General features: G+C 50.7%; 1 protein-coding gene across 1 annotated transcript in view; it reads right to left on the bottom strand.

Annotated features, from left to right (window-relative positions):
- Positions 1-217: 217 nt before the first annotated feature.
- Positions 218-13,761, bottom strand: part of LGMN (legumain) — a 31,832-nt gene continuing 18,288 nt past the window's right edge. The window contains exons 3-14 of the mRNA XM_032344627.1: positions 13,366-13,463; positions 12,021-12,102; positions 10,475-10,560; positions 9,139-9,214; positions 8,370-8,432; positions 7,516-7,582; positions 6,613-6,731; positions 6,437-6,526; positions 4,196-4,396; positions 2,401-2,571; positions 714-781; positions 218-476 (exon numbers count right to left, since the gene is read on the bottom strand). Of these exons, the coding sequence (XP_032200518.1) occupies positions 434-476; positions 714-781; positions 2,401-2,571; positions 4,196-4,396; positions 6,437-6,526; positions 6,613-6,731; positions 7,516-7,582; positions 8,370-8,432; positions 9,139-9,214; positions 10,475-10,560; positions 12,021-12,102; positions 13,366-13,463 (1,164 nt within the window). The 3' untranslated portion in view covers positions 218-433. The remainder of the gene's footprint in view (positions 477-713; positions 782-2,400; positions 2,572-4,195; positions 4,397-6,436; positions 6,527-6,612; positions 6,732-7,515; positions 7,583-8,369; positions 8,433-9,138; positions 9,215-10,474; positions 10,561-12,020; positions 12,103-13,365; positions 13,464-13,761) is intronic.

Below are 13,761 nucleotides of genomic sequence, written 5' to 3'. Positions count from 1 at the left end.
AAATCAAAGTATTTCCTAAACATACTATTCCATCTGGGGCTTCCATCCCTCTTCGATAAAGTCATTCTAAAGACTCAAGAGGTTCCAGCTTCCAATTCCTCAGAACCCTTCACCAGCGGCAGAACCTCCCGCCCCCTGGGGTCAACTTCCTGCTTCTGGAAACAAATGAGCCCAAAAATCTCCTCATAAAGCAAATATACCTTTCTCCACACTGAGCTTTACCCAGGCCAATGTGTAGTTTTATTGGAGTGGCACAAAGGACCTGCAGGAGCTGGGGAAGGAGGTAAGGCCCGCAGGGCGGGTGGCCCGACCGCATTGCCTCGGCGAGCCCGGAGCTCCTGGGGGGGCCTCCCGCCGGCTCCCCCTCTTCTGACTGAGCACACGTTGTGAGGGACAGTGTTCACTCGTGGAAAAGCATCAGGGAGGCAGTGTTTCAGTAGTATTGAAGGCACACCTTGTCCATGGCCAGCCGTATTCTGTAAGAAGCAGGAAGAAGAGGCTGGTGACCCATGTCATGTCTGGAGAAATGATCCCAAACAACCCAACCCAGAACAGGTTGTCCTTGACGACAGACCGGCCCCACAGGGATCGTGGAGGGAGCATCTAGCCTGAGTTCCTCGACCGTGAGGGAGCCGCTGGCAGAGAAGGCTAAAAGTGCTGCTCCTGCTGGCTTGCAAAGGGACACGGAGCCCGCAGGCCACGTGTGCATTCACCTGTCAATCGGGTAAGGTTCCTCACAAAGGTTGACCAGCACGTACAGGTGTCTCAGTGCGTACTCGTACTAGAGGCAAACAAACCAAAAAAGACAGTCAAGACGCCATCGTCTCACCATACTATCACCTCTTGACTTGGGAATATCCCACACTTTTGTGGTTACAGGCATAAAGTACCTTGACCTGTGGTCCCTGACCTTTCTTCGGGGTTCATGGATCCTCCAGGACCACTTTTCAGTAATCTGGGATGATTTATGGGCTCCCTCCTATGAAAAAGGCCCTTGGGCCTGGGGGCTAGCAAGCCTCCAAGAGCACGTCGGTACCAGCTCGGGCCTCCCAATGGAGGGCCCACCGTGGCCCCGCTCCCCTGTCTTACTAGGAACCCCTGGCCCCCTTGCCCACCTGGCTTTGGCTCTAAGAACCTCATTCTGGGAGGAGGAACACACGGAGGAGAGCAGGATGGGAAATGGATGCCAAGCCAGATGGCCCCAGGGAAAGACTGAGATAACCACAAATATTTATCTTGCAAAAGCTTCTGGGGGAATGTGAGAACTCTCAGGGGCAAGGAGGGGGAGATCTGCTTTGTGTGATTCTAGAGGGCAAAAGAGCTGGCCCCAGAAGACAAAGCATTGATTAAATAATGGGGATTCTTTATTATCAAGTAAGAAAAGCCCTTTCCTTACAAAGTTAAATACAAGACAAAATAAACTTGAGAGCTTCCAAATAATGGAGAGCCACCTCAAAGTGCCCAGGGCCCCATCTCTGAAGCCTTTAGGCATGACCAGGTGCACACACCATGGCCCGACAGGGCTTTCTACAGTGACAGGAATGTTCTATCAACTTCTCTAATTCAGTAGCTGCCAGCCACATGTGGCTACTAACACCCAAAATGTGGCTGGAGTGGCTAAGAAACCGAGTTTCCCATTGCATTTCATTTGAATTAATTTAACGGATCTATTATGTGACTTCAAGCAGCCGTTCGAGCCAGTAACTACAGCCGGGAAGAACGTGGCTCTAAAGCAGAAGTTGACAAACTTCTTCTGGGAAGGGCCGGACGGGAAACATTTTTGGCTTTGCGGGATGTGTGAACTACTGGAGTCTGCGAGTGGGAAAGTGGCCAGAGAAACTACGCCACAGTTAGAGCACAGCAGTGTTCCAGTAAAACTATTTCTAAAAACAGGCTATGGGCAGGATCGGGCTGGGGGCCAGTTTGCTGACTCCTTCCCTAGAAGGCTCCCGGCATCACATGGCGTTGACCACCAACCCAACGTTCTACCAGGGCCTGACTTCAATACTCAATCTCAGGGAGGGGTCAAAACAGATCTGGGTGAGGGAGGTGGTGTGGCAGGGAGACTGCAAATGTGGGAGAGAAGGAACATCCCGTCAGTCAAACACAGGGAGGGAGTTGGGCCACGACTGGTAAACTCCTACCCACTGGACAGCTGAGTGTTGTCTGGGGCCAGCATTCGTGGTCAGTGATCGGGCTGACCCTCCCCCTCTTGTCCCCATCAAAGGCCTCTGAATGAGGGCACTGTATCCTGAGCCTGGATGGAATCTTCTAGAAGACCATGCACCTTGTGAGATTTCCAGTGGCCAATATTAATTTAGCTTTGGGGGTTTAAGATGCAGGGAAGGGCTCTGTGGACTCAGGGTAGGTGGTGTGGTGTGGCCCCGGGCCCCAGCCTACCGTGGACAAGTGCCAGTTGAAGCAGTGTGTGCGGAAGTGGGACACGGCGGCCTGGTAGCACTCGTGTGCCTTGAGCTCGGCTCTCCGCGATAGCAGCCCCTCGGCCTCAGCATCTGAGCTGGTGAGCAAGGAGACGATCTTCTGCACGGACTTCTGGATGATGTGCCTTGCCTGAGGAGACACGTTTTCAAAATGTGCCTTAAGTCACGCAGTCTCTCTCGGAACCCTGGATCTGTTAGACATCTCTTCATGTGGCTTCTCACCTAGCATGTTAAAATAGATGCCAACAGGGCCACCCGGGGGGGCTTAGGTGGGTAGGTATCTCCCTTCAGCTCAGGTCATGGTCCCAGGGTCTTGGTATTGATCCCGCGTCAGGCTCCCTGCTCAGCGGGGAGTCTGCTTCTCCCTATGCCCCTCCCCCGCTCGTGCTCATTCACTTTTTCTCTCAAATAAATAAAATCTTTAAAAATATAAAATAAAATAGATGCCAAAGAGGCATTCTGCAGGAGGCAAGAGATGTCCATGGGAAACTTCTGGTAATTGCCAGAAACCTTGAGAAATAGCCTGCCTTTTCAGGGACTTCTGACATGACAGAAACCTATAAATCTATCTCCCTGAACAGCAGGCCTGGCCCACTCTAAGAAAAGGGGTGGGTGTAGAGATTGTGCCCCAGAGTAGCCTGCTGTCCCCTGAATGGTGCTGTGTGTTCATGGGCACCTTTGCCCATCTAGCCCAGAAACCACCAGACTGAGGGGTACGGGGAAGGACACTGTTTCCTTCCCAAAGGATGAACAAAAGAAATACCTCACTGCAAAATGGGTTTGTTACTATTTCTTAATCAGTTAATATTTTCAAAATCTCAGTGATTATTTCTGATGCAGCAAATATCACCAGAACACCACTTAAACAACAGCACCCTGGAATCAAAATTTTAGTAGGACCATAAAGAAGTCCCAGACCAACAAGTAGGAGGACCTCTGTATTACACTAAGACCAGCAAAAAATACACCAGACGTGGGACGCCGGCTGCCAGGATTACTAGAGACAGGAATTTAAACCAGATCAGAGATGTTATCTTTCCTAGAAAACATAGGCTGTGCTCTCGAATGCCTGAGCGCCGTGCTCGTGAGGCTGGCGAGTCACCACAGAGCCAGCTCCGCTGAAGGAGACCACCTCCGCCTGGCAGCCCAGCGACAGCCTGTTCCCTGGGGGCTTCCAGATGTGCAGCTAGAACCAGAAACGCGATTCTGCCACTTCCAAACAATCAGATGAGCTACTAAAAACAAACTCAGTTATTGTAAGATTGCTCAAACATTTTAAGGAAGAATTTGAGGCTATAACGACAATTTCCTAAGGCTGCAGAAACTTTATACATTGCATTTTTTTTTAAAAAAAACACGATTAGCTAATAACTCACCAAGTGGCAATATTAAAATGTTTTCTAAGCAACCAGGTACAAAAGAGGGCAAGGCCCTCGTGCCATGACCTACTGGCAGATATAGGAGAGAGACAGCCTCGTCCTCTGCTGCCTGCTACCAAAGAGGTCAAGTTCAGTTGACTAATGGAGAATGAAGACAGCCAGTGCTCTGCTCACTTGCTTCTCTGTTACATGGAGCACAGAGGCTAGTCTCCTTCCCCACATACTCCCATGTGGCAGGAGGGGTGGCCCCAGAGTGCTGTCTCCTAGCTCCAAGTGGCACTGGGTAACCATCAGGAGGCAGAGACCAAGTTCATGCAGGCAGCCCGGTGAGGCTGGGGGCAGTAGCAGGAAATGGTTCCTTGAACCACTACTTACATCTAAATGCCTGTGGATCTGCTCCACGAGATTCCTGGACTCCTGCAGGTCATTGGTGCTCATCAGCTTCCTTTTCAGGATGGTGAGGGGCACCTCGGGGCTCGGGGTGAGGTCCAGGTGTGTGACCGGAGGCAGGGAGATAGGAGAGCTGGCTTTGTGTTTCATTCCCTGAAACTGCATCACTTTCATGGTGGAAATGGACTGAGGAGAAAAGGAGAGAGCCAGTCTGAGCGGCACACGTCCCAAACGTGTCCTGGGTCCTGCCTCTCCGTGGAAGGCTCATAGTTCATGCCATGTGGTTTCAGGACCACTGAAGGGCCACGGGTGCAGCCTGGAAATGCACACTTGGTCCTCAGCAGGCGGCAAGAAAACATATCTGAGCCCCTGAAATCCACCAGTGATGAACTTCAAAAATACTTGGCTTGGGGCGCCTGGGTGGCTCAGTGGGTTAAGCCTCTGCCTTCGGCTCAGGTCATGATCCCAGGGTCCTGGGATCGAGCCCCGCATCGGGCTCTCTGCTCAGCAGTGAGCCCGCTTCCTCCTCTCTCTTTGCCTGCCTCTCTGCCTACTTGTGATCTCTGTCTGTCAAATAAATAAATAAAATATTTAAAAAAAAATACTTGGCTTCCTTTGCAGAATTGCTAATTCCGTTATGTATGAAAAGTAATCACTGCTCCCTTGTCACACAGAGCTTGCACCAGGGTCGTTTCAGCCAGCGGCAACCCGGGTCGTGCTGCCCTACCCATTCTCACCCACCGGGCCCGAGCACCCAGGAGCAGGAGGGCACAAAGAACAGGTTAGAGCTGAGGTCTGGGTCCACTGAGCGGGGCAGAGCTAAGCCACAGAGGGCCAGGTTGGCTGATGGTCAGGGCCAAAAGGGCACATCAGCCAGGCTCTACTGCCTGCTCAGGTCACTCCAGACTGGACCCCAATCGGAGAAAGAAATGTTGCAAGCAATTCTGTTCTTAAACCAGGCAACAACTGGGGCTCCTGGGTGGCTCAGTCGGTTAAGCGTCTGCTTTCAGCTCAAGTCACGATCCCAGGGTCGCAGGATCAATTCTCTCATTGGACTCTCTGCTCAGCAGGCAGTCTGCTTCTCCCTCAGACCCTACCCCATCTTGTGCTCCCTCTCTCCCTCTCTCAAATGAATAAATAAAACCGAAAATTTTAAAAAGGACCCAAAATAATCTAAAAAGCTCTAAAACAAAAATGAAATTCACATAAATATATATGAACACATAAGGTTTGGAAAAGATCCATCACAGCTCTTCAACCAAGACCAGGAACGTCCATTGCGGAAGAAATCACAAGGCACACAGGAAGCCCAGGGCAAAAAGCTGTGACCAGATGCCCCCCTCCCCTGTCCCACGCAGCCAGGGCTGTGCCACCTCTGATCCTGCCTCCTCGGAGTCACCCTTCCCTTGCCTTCTCTCTGCTCCCTGCTCGACCACTACCACTAAGAAGCCCGGCCTGGCCCAGGGCATCCTGAGGGCACATCTCATGGCCTGTGCCCACCCTGCAGAGTCCCAGGCTCTGGTTCACACTCTGCCCATGAGGAGCTGGAGGCAGCTGGGTTGACTGGCTGACAAGGCCTTCCAGAAGGATAGTGTTTGCATCCCAAAAACAGATCTCAGCTGGTGAGAGCTCAGATGGTAGCAGGCCACCTGAGGAATAGTGTTTGGTCACAGGGACAAGTGCACAAACACCTCCTCTGCACATCGCAAGGGTTGCCAACTGCCTACACCGGGTGACACATAAGGCCCAAGCCTTCAGCAGCCACCTGCTGTGACCTCTGTCCAGAGAGCCCTGATAAACTCACCCATTTAACCCCTAGGTCCCTTCTGAACATAGCTGGGGTGGGGTGGGCTGGAAGTCCCTAAATTCTAGCACAAAGTAAAAGGTAAAGAGCTGCAGCGTATAGGGTGTGGGGTCCTATGAAGCAACAACACCCCACACTCGCACAGGCTTTCAATTCAGTGGCCTCTTACCACGCGCCAGGCCTGCTGAGGGTTTCTGATGCACGACCTTCTTTAACTGAACGCTAAAGCTCTGACCCAGGAGGAAATGGAGATTCGGAGAAGCAGCTTGCCCCAAATCTCACAACTTTGCAAGGGGGAACCTGACAAGGTCTGACCCCAGAGCCCAGGCATGACGCCCAGGACTCAGAGCCACACATTCCCGGGGAGTCAGCCCGAGGCTCCACCACCATCAGGAGGAGGAGCAGGGGGCGGCCTCCCTCACCTTGTTCCCGTACTGCATGACGTGGCTGGTGTTGGTGTGGGACTTCACCAGCTGGTACTGCTTGTGGAGGGTCTCTCTGGTCAAATCCTCCTGCAAAGAGGAAACCATGGAAGTCCTCTGACCATCAGAGCCAACGGCTGGGCCTCGGCGGTGCAGCCAGACCCCTGGGGGCTCACCACATCTGAGTCCTCCATCCAGTTGACGCTGTACCAGTCCCCCAGGTACGTGGACCTCTTCTCATCGTAGTAACAGGCGTAGGACGACTCTGTGGGGTTCGCAGCGGTGGTCGCATAAACTAGCAGGGATTTAAGACATCCAGCCGTCACACTCCGTTCTCCGCTGTGGGTCCCACCTGCTGTGTGAGCCTTTCCCTCTTCCCTGGGGCAATCAAAGCTACCAGCACAGGGAGGGCACAAGGGCATGACTGTACCCAGCTCTGTGAGTTCGGTTACAGAAACTGTCTAAAATTAAATGTGGAAGAAAAGAGAAGCTGGTCCATAAACACTTTCTGTAGGGATAAGCAAGCACACGTGCTCAGTAGGATGCCAAGCTATTTTAGAAAAACGCTGAAAGATTTTAATAGCTCTGGAAACTCAAAGAACATGTATCTAATTTCATTTCCGGAGAAAATTAACATCTACTGAACGAACACTTTGACTGAACGTATGTAATAGCCACCATTTACTCTCTAGCTATTATGGGCTCAGAATGGTGCCGGGCAAATGTCAGCACTTAAAATGCACTTCTCCCCCTAGACAGGCACTGTCTTTATCCCCATTTTACGGATGGGATAACAGAGGGTCAAAGAGGGTAAGTCAACTGCCCACGATCAGCAGTCAACAAGCAATGCATCGCAAAGTTGGTCCAAAGACTACGCGATCTTGGACTTAAGTAGCTTCACCAAGACCTGGAAGAGGACCATGAGGCTTCCATCAGATTCTTTACTCCTGGACCTTTAGGCCCCTACTTCTATAGACCACTTGGTTCTTCACATCAGCAGAATTGGGGAATGACCAACTGTGCCGCTGAGCAACCTGCTCAGCCACCCTGGCTCGGAGGCCAGTGCTCCCCCTACCTACCGTTGATGTCGGTGGGCAGGTGCTTCATCATGGACCCAGACTCACAGGCTTCAATGTAGAAGACCATCTGTGAGGCGAACAAGACAGGTGACCTCACACCCTGGCCAGGCACAGACCTCACACAGATGTTACTCTGGCCCTGCCCAGTCTTCTCACCCATTCTTAAGGGTTTTTTATTCTTGCTTCTGGGAGAGATCTCTGTTGGGAGAGGCTGCTGCCGGAGGCTACAGAAGCTGTTGTCAGACAAACCAGAAGGACTCCAATCTATCCATAACTAACAGACTACAATGATCTATTAGTTGAAATGGTGCAGGGCAAATGGTGCCACAGATAATGCTTAAGAGAATCATTCCTCCATCCAATGCAGGGAGACCATGCGGCAGGCCAATTTCCACATTTCTATCCTGTATGTGTTCAGACAATTCAGTCTGTATAAAGGCTGCTACAGGAACAGGCCGGGGCCAAATAAGATGGTGGTGTTTTCCTCCCCAGGGGCTCCCAAACTGGAGTCAGTGCTAAGAACAGTGGTCTTCAAAGCGTGGTCCCCAGACCATTAGAGTCAGCATCAACTCAGAAAGGCCAGTTCTCAGGCCTCACCCCAGGCCTCTGAGTCAAACTCTGTAGGTGGGGTCCACACTGTGTTTGAACTAGAGCTCTAGTGATTCTGAGCTAACAGCTAAAGCCCTAGGATCACTAAGGGTGAATCCTGGAAAACCAGTGGTCAAGACTGATCACAAGGACACTCTCCAGAAAACAGCCATTTGGAGTTGGGGCGTCAAGGAGAGGGTCGGCTCTGCGCCTCCTGCCTTCCTCACACTCCTTCCCCACCAGGCCACCCCAAGTGCTGGTGTTACCTTTTGGTACATTTTGTGTTCGTACATGTAACGGATGGTCTCATTCAGGTCCTTCACGTGAAGCTGAAAGGTAAGAATGTTGACATGTGGACCAACATATGAAGAGAAATCATTTTCTGGATAACCCACTAATAAAGCCCTAATGCTGCTCTGTAAATTCTTATTTACTGGCCCTTAGAAAGAATCATGGTGACCAACTACATTACCCCAAAGTGGTACCTCGCATGTTCTATTCAAATATTTAAAAGGGGGAAGAGAATGTGCTTTCTCCTTCATTATTTTGTCTGGAGCATTCAGAGGCTGGGTTCTGTTATTGCCTCTAGTGCCACGTACCCAAGTCTGGAGACAGTTTACTGAGGCTGGGATATGAAGAGAAATGTATGCAAAACCTGAGAGGCTCTAGATAGATTTTGGGCCACTAAGCATGGCCCCTATACTCACCTACCACACACAGAAATCAACCCTGGTAGAACACTAGAAATACACATCACAGTCTGAATGTTGACCCCAAGCTTTTGTTTGCCAGTCTCCTACTCTGTCCTCACAATGTTAAGAAAGACTGGATACCTGGATGGCTCAGTTAAGCATCTGCCTTCGGCTCAGATCATGATCCCGGGGTCCTGGGATTGAGCCCACATCTGGCTCCCTGCTCCGAGGGAGCCTGCTTCTCCCTCTCCCTCTGCCTGCCACTCCCCCTGCTTGTTCTCTCTCTCTCTCTGACAAATACTTAAAAAATGTTAAACAAAAAACAATGTTAAGGGAAACTCACATCGTCATTCGGAAACACCAGTATGCCAGTAGCTCCATGATCGGTGAAGTAAATGAACACATGATCCCGGGGGCCACTGCCAAGAGAGGGTGACAGACAAGGAAAGTCAAACCAATTCCTAACCCCATTTCCATTTCTCTGAAAAGTTGCTGTAAGAAAGAAGAAGCTCGAGAATTACAGTCTCCCAATGAAGAGGAATGCAGGGCCTGCTGTCAGCCCTCGCCCTCCGCTCCCACAGAGGGTTACCTTGAACCACAAGGCACATGGAGAGCTTCAAAGCTATGAATGATGGCTGGGGAGGAAGGGACATTTGCTGAGCAGTCAGTCATAGGACCAGGTGTGATTCAAACTGGGGGAGGGGAGTCCTTTGGTAATTGGGCCCCATGCCAGCAAGCCACACTCTCCAACCACATTGCCCCCAAATGAGGAAGGAAGCCAGGACACAGAGAGGAACACAGTCCTTCAGCTCTGACTCCTTCCTTTCTGGGCTCCTCAGACTGCACACCGACTGCCCCCCCCACCTGCCTGCCCACACACTTCCCCATGCCTGCCCCTTCCCTCCTGAGAGGAACAGTACCACTGAGACAGTCTGAGGCATGGCACCCGAGTCCCTGCCATCACTGAGAAGTGCTGCATGAAGAGATGCTACACATCTCTGACCCATAGCCTGTGGCAAGCTGTGGGGCTGGTTTTCCCCAGCACGAAGGCTGGCGCTGTGCGCGTGAATGTGCTCCTCTCCCCACCAGGCTCACCTCCAACACGGCACGGAACTGGCAGGCCAGACCCTCTGACCCAACCGGCTGCGAGGCTCTGTGCCTGTCTCGGTGTATCCCGCTGGTGGCGGAACATACCAGCTCTAGGATCCGTGGACAGCAAAAAAGCAGTGGGTTCAAGTGACAGGGAACATTTCATTAACAATAATGAGGGATGGGGCACCTGGGTAGCTCAGTGGGTTAAAGCCTCTGCCTTCGGCTCAGGTCATGATCTCAGGGTCCTAGGATCAAGCCCCACATCAGGCTCTCTGCTCAGCAGGGAGCCCGCTTCCTCCTCTCTCTCTCTGCCTGCCTCTCTGCCTACTTGTGATCTCTCTCTGTCAAATAAATAAATAAAATCTTTAAAAAAAAAAAATAATGAGGAATCCTGGCTCCTTGAGTGAGTTCGGGACACAAACAGGCTCCCCAAAAAAGCCTCCAGCTCTGCACAGCCTGTCTTAAGTCAGGACAGAGCTCCCGGCTCTGTCACTTCTCAGTAGGAGACAGGCCAAGAGTAAAAGACGCCACCTCTTCTGGGTCCCAAGTCATTCAGAAAAGTGTGGGAGCCACAAAACAGACATTACCTCTTCAAGACCTTTCCAGATCCTTTGCCCTTCACTGCTTCCTCATCACCTCTCAAGACGGCGAGGAAATTCTGCGGGGTGACGTCCTACAAAGAGTTGAAGTGAAAACCAGCTGCAGCTGTCGTTCTCAGTCCGAGCGTCTGCGGAGTCTGTGGCAGACCCGGGCCCGCGCTCCGAGCATCTGCGGAGTCTGTGGCAGACCCGGGCCCGCGCTCCACCCGTCTTCAAGGCTCCAGGTTTAACTGCGAAGACTTTGGAGCCAGACAAGACCCAAAGCAAGGCCAGTGTTTCTGGGGCCTGTGCATGACCCCTTGTCAAATACCCTTGCCTTTGGCTGATGGCAACTCAGCAAGCTTGCCATTCCTCCTGACCATTACAAAGTTCAGGTGGGAAAACCCAAAGATGCGGGGAGGTAGGGACAAACAGCAGAGGAAGAGCGAAGCCCCCCCAGAGGCACGGCAAAAAGGGACGGAAACTTCAGCCCTGGGCCTCCCTTTGCGTCCAATATGCAGCCTAGAAGGTCAAATCCCAAGGATGCTTGATTTCCTTAAAGATTAAAGATAACACTGGGGGCACCTGGCTCAGGTCATGATCCCAGAGTCCTGGGATCCAGCCCCCTGTCAGGCTCCTAGCTGAGCAGGGAGCCTGCTTCTCCCTCTCCCTCTGCCTGCCACTCTGCCCACTTATGCTCTCTCTCTCTGTGTCAAATAAATAAAATCTTAGGAAAAAAAAAAAAAGTAACACTGATGTCTGATCATTTAAAAAAAGCAATCCAGAAAAGTATAAAAGTGTGGGGGGATCTTACCACCTAAAATCTTACCAAAAATCTTACCACTTAAGATTCCAGACATTTCCTTATCTCACTATATAAAAATAATTTTATAAAAATGGTATCATCGATATTACACGTATGATGTGTTCAATTTAAGTGTACTTGAATTTAAAAGAAACTGAAAGAACTGCTGAATTTTGGATAAATGCTTCTTTACCACCAGGAATATTAGTTCCTACACGATCCCTCTGAAATCAGGAAAGAGAGACTGTGGCAAACCATAAGGCGGCATCATTATGGGGCTTTTAAAAAAAAAAAATGTGTCAATTAATACAACTTGAAATCGATTAAGAGGGACTTAATTCGGAAGTGACATACGATAAATAATTAATGAAAACCTATCTTCAGTGAAATCCAGGGATATGCTGCACCAGGGCTGGTGCTGAGAACACTGATTTTCAGAAAACAGCACCAATCTATAACTGGATTAGCACCAAGGCTTCAAGAAAATCAGGTATTACTGAGGGAAATCTATTTTCAGGCTTAAAGACTAGAAACTAAAGATCAGTAGACTAACTCTTCTCCCCATGTTTTCCCTCAGCTTTCTTACAAAACTCTCAGAAATCATTCCTCAAGCACGAATCTTACTAGAAACATGAAGCAATGACCAGAGATCAGTCTAGTGAGGTTCTGACCCTGGAAATACAAGAACGAGGGGGAGAACCATCCCCGGAACGGAAACAGCCCGTGCTGCCTCCAGCCCGCGCCCCTTACCTCGCCGGTGTAGTCCTTCAGGACCCCCGCATACACGTCAGAGCCATTGGGTCTGTTGATCACGATTCCTGGCGTAGGGTTGCTGAAAACCAAAGGACACCTCTGAAGCAGGCAATGGGACATGTCTTGGAAATCTCTCTTCAAAAATACACGCCCGTATGTATATAAGCAGAAAGTGACTGTGTTTGCCAAAGCCGTGTCTCATCACCCACATGGTCGCTCACGTGCCAGGGGCTATAGAGCAGGGGTGGGGGGTGGGGGGGCTGGTCTCAGGCAGCCCACAGGCCTTGAGTTCTTGGCAGGAGTGGTGAAGGGTTGTCCTGGAAACTGAGGACAGGTGTGCCTGGCCTCCTGTGGCAACCATATAGCATCCTGAGGCCAAGACCTGTGCAAAAGGCCTCTCAGAGCAAAACTAGAGAGAAAGCCAGGACAAAAGACAAGACTTTAAGACAAGAGCTGAAGACGTGAGCACTCAGAATGGATTACGAGCCATCCTGGGGTCACCCCACCTTGGCCCTTGGCTCCAGCAGGGGAAACAAGGGGTGGAGAGAGAAGCACCGGTCACGTGTGGTACCCACCTGCTGCCCCTGATCTCCAGGAAATCAGAGAAGCAGGCGTGAGGTTGTAAAGCTGAAAGGAAAGGGGCGTCGGATCTAAGCTACAAACCAGAACCTTCTAGGCACGGGGCTGTGAAGGTGACCCCTGTGTGCTGACCACCCCGCCCCTCGAGCCTGTCTGGGTGGTCAGGATCAAGCATCACAGAATCCAATGGTGAGTTCTCTAAGCCCAGAAGGAACCTATACTTTAAACTCTTCCAAAGCACCAGCCCCGAACACCCTTCAGCGCCCACTTTCTATGCCGCTGCTACTAGCAAGTGGCTCCAAGTTCTACAGGAAGCAGCCCTGTGGGATTCCATCTGCGGGTCTGTTCACATCCTAAGGTCTGCATTCTAACGCTAATTCTAAAGATTCCTGTGAGTTTATATGAGGTTAAGAAAACTATATCCTGGCAGGGGGTAGGGACATGCCTGGGTGGCTCAGTGAGTTCAGCGTCTGACTCTTGGTTTCAGCTCAGGTCATGCTCTCAGGGTCCTGAGATCAAGGCCCCAGGTCAGGCTCCAGGTTCCACGTAGAGTCTGCTTGAGATTCTCTCCCTCTGCCCTTCCACTGTCCCCACTAATGCATATGTGTTTTCTCTCTAAAATAAATAATCTCTAAAAAAAATGCTAAGAAAAAATTACACATATATATACATATATGTGTGTGTACACACACACACACACACACACACACACACTTTTTTTCCCCCCGAATTCACCATCAAGTTCAAGACACTGCCTACTTACTCTTCTGAGTTGGCTATGTCATCATACATCATCACAATGATCTGCTCATCAGGAATCCCATTTCGGTGAACGATCTGGTAGGCATGGCATGCATCGGCCTGGGAGAAATGATTTTGTCAAGTGTTAGATTTTTCCCAGAAGGAAGCAGATTTTGGAGTTCTAAGGCAACACATTCTTTCTCAACAGAAGACATGCTCTGAATCATTCCCTATTGGTCAGGTATTTAAATGATTTTAGAACACATATATTAATATTTCTTGCAACCCAATTTTTAAACCTTTCCCACCTTGCCCATTATCCAAAGTCTCATCTGTCTGGCAGTTGGCATAGATGTGGACTACACACAGACAGGCACGCACACACAGCACCACCACTATGGGTGACCAGGGCCTTAGG

The sequence above is a fragment of the Mustela erminea genome, chromosome 5, assembly GCF_009829155.1.
Source record: "Mustela erminea isolate mMusErm1 chromosome 5, mMusErm1.Pri, whole genome shotgun sequence".
Taxonomy (NCBI): Eukaryota; Metazoa; Chordata; class Mammalia; order Carnivora; family Mustelidae; genus Mustela; species Mustela erminea.
This window is presented reverse-complemented; position numbering and strand designations above follow the sequence as displayed.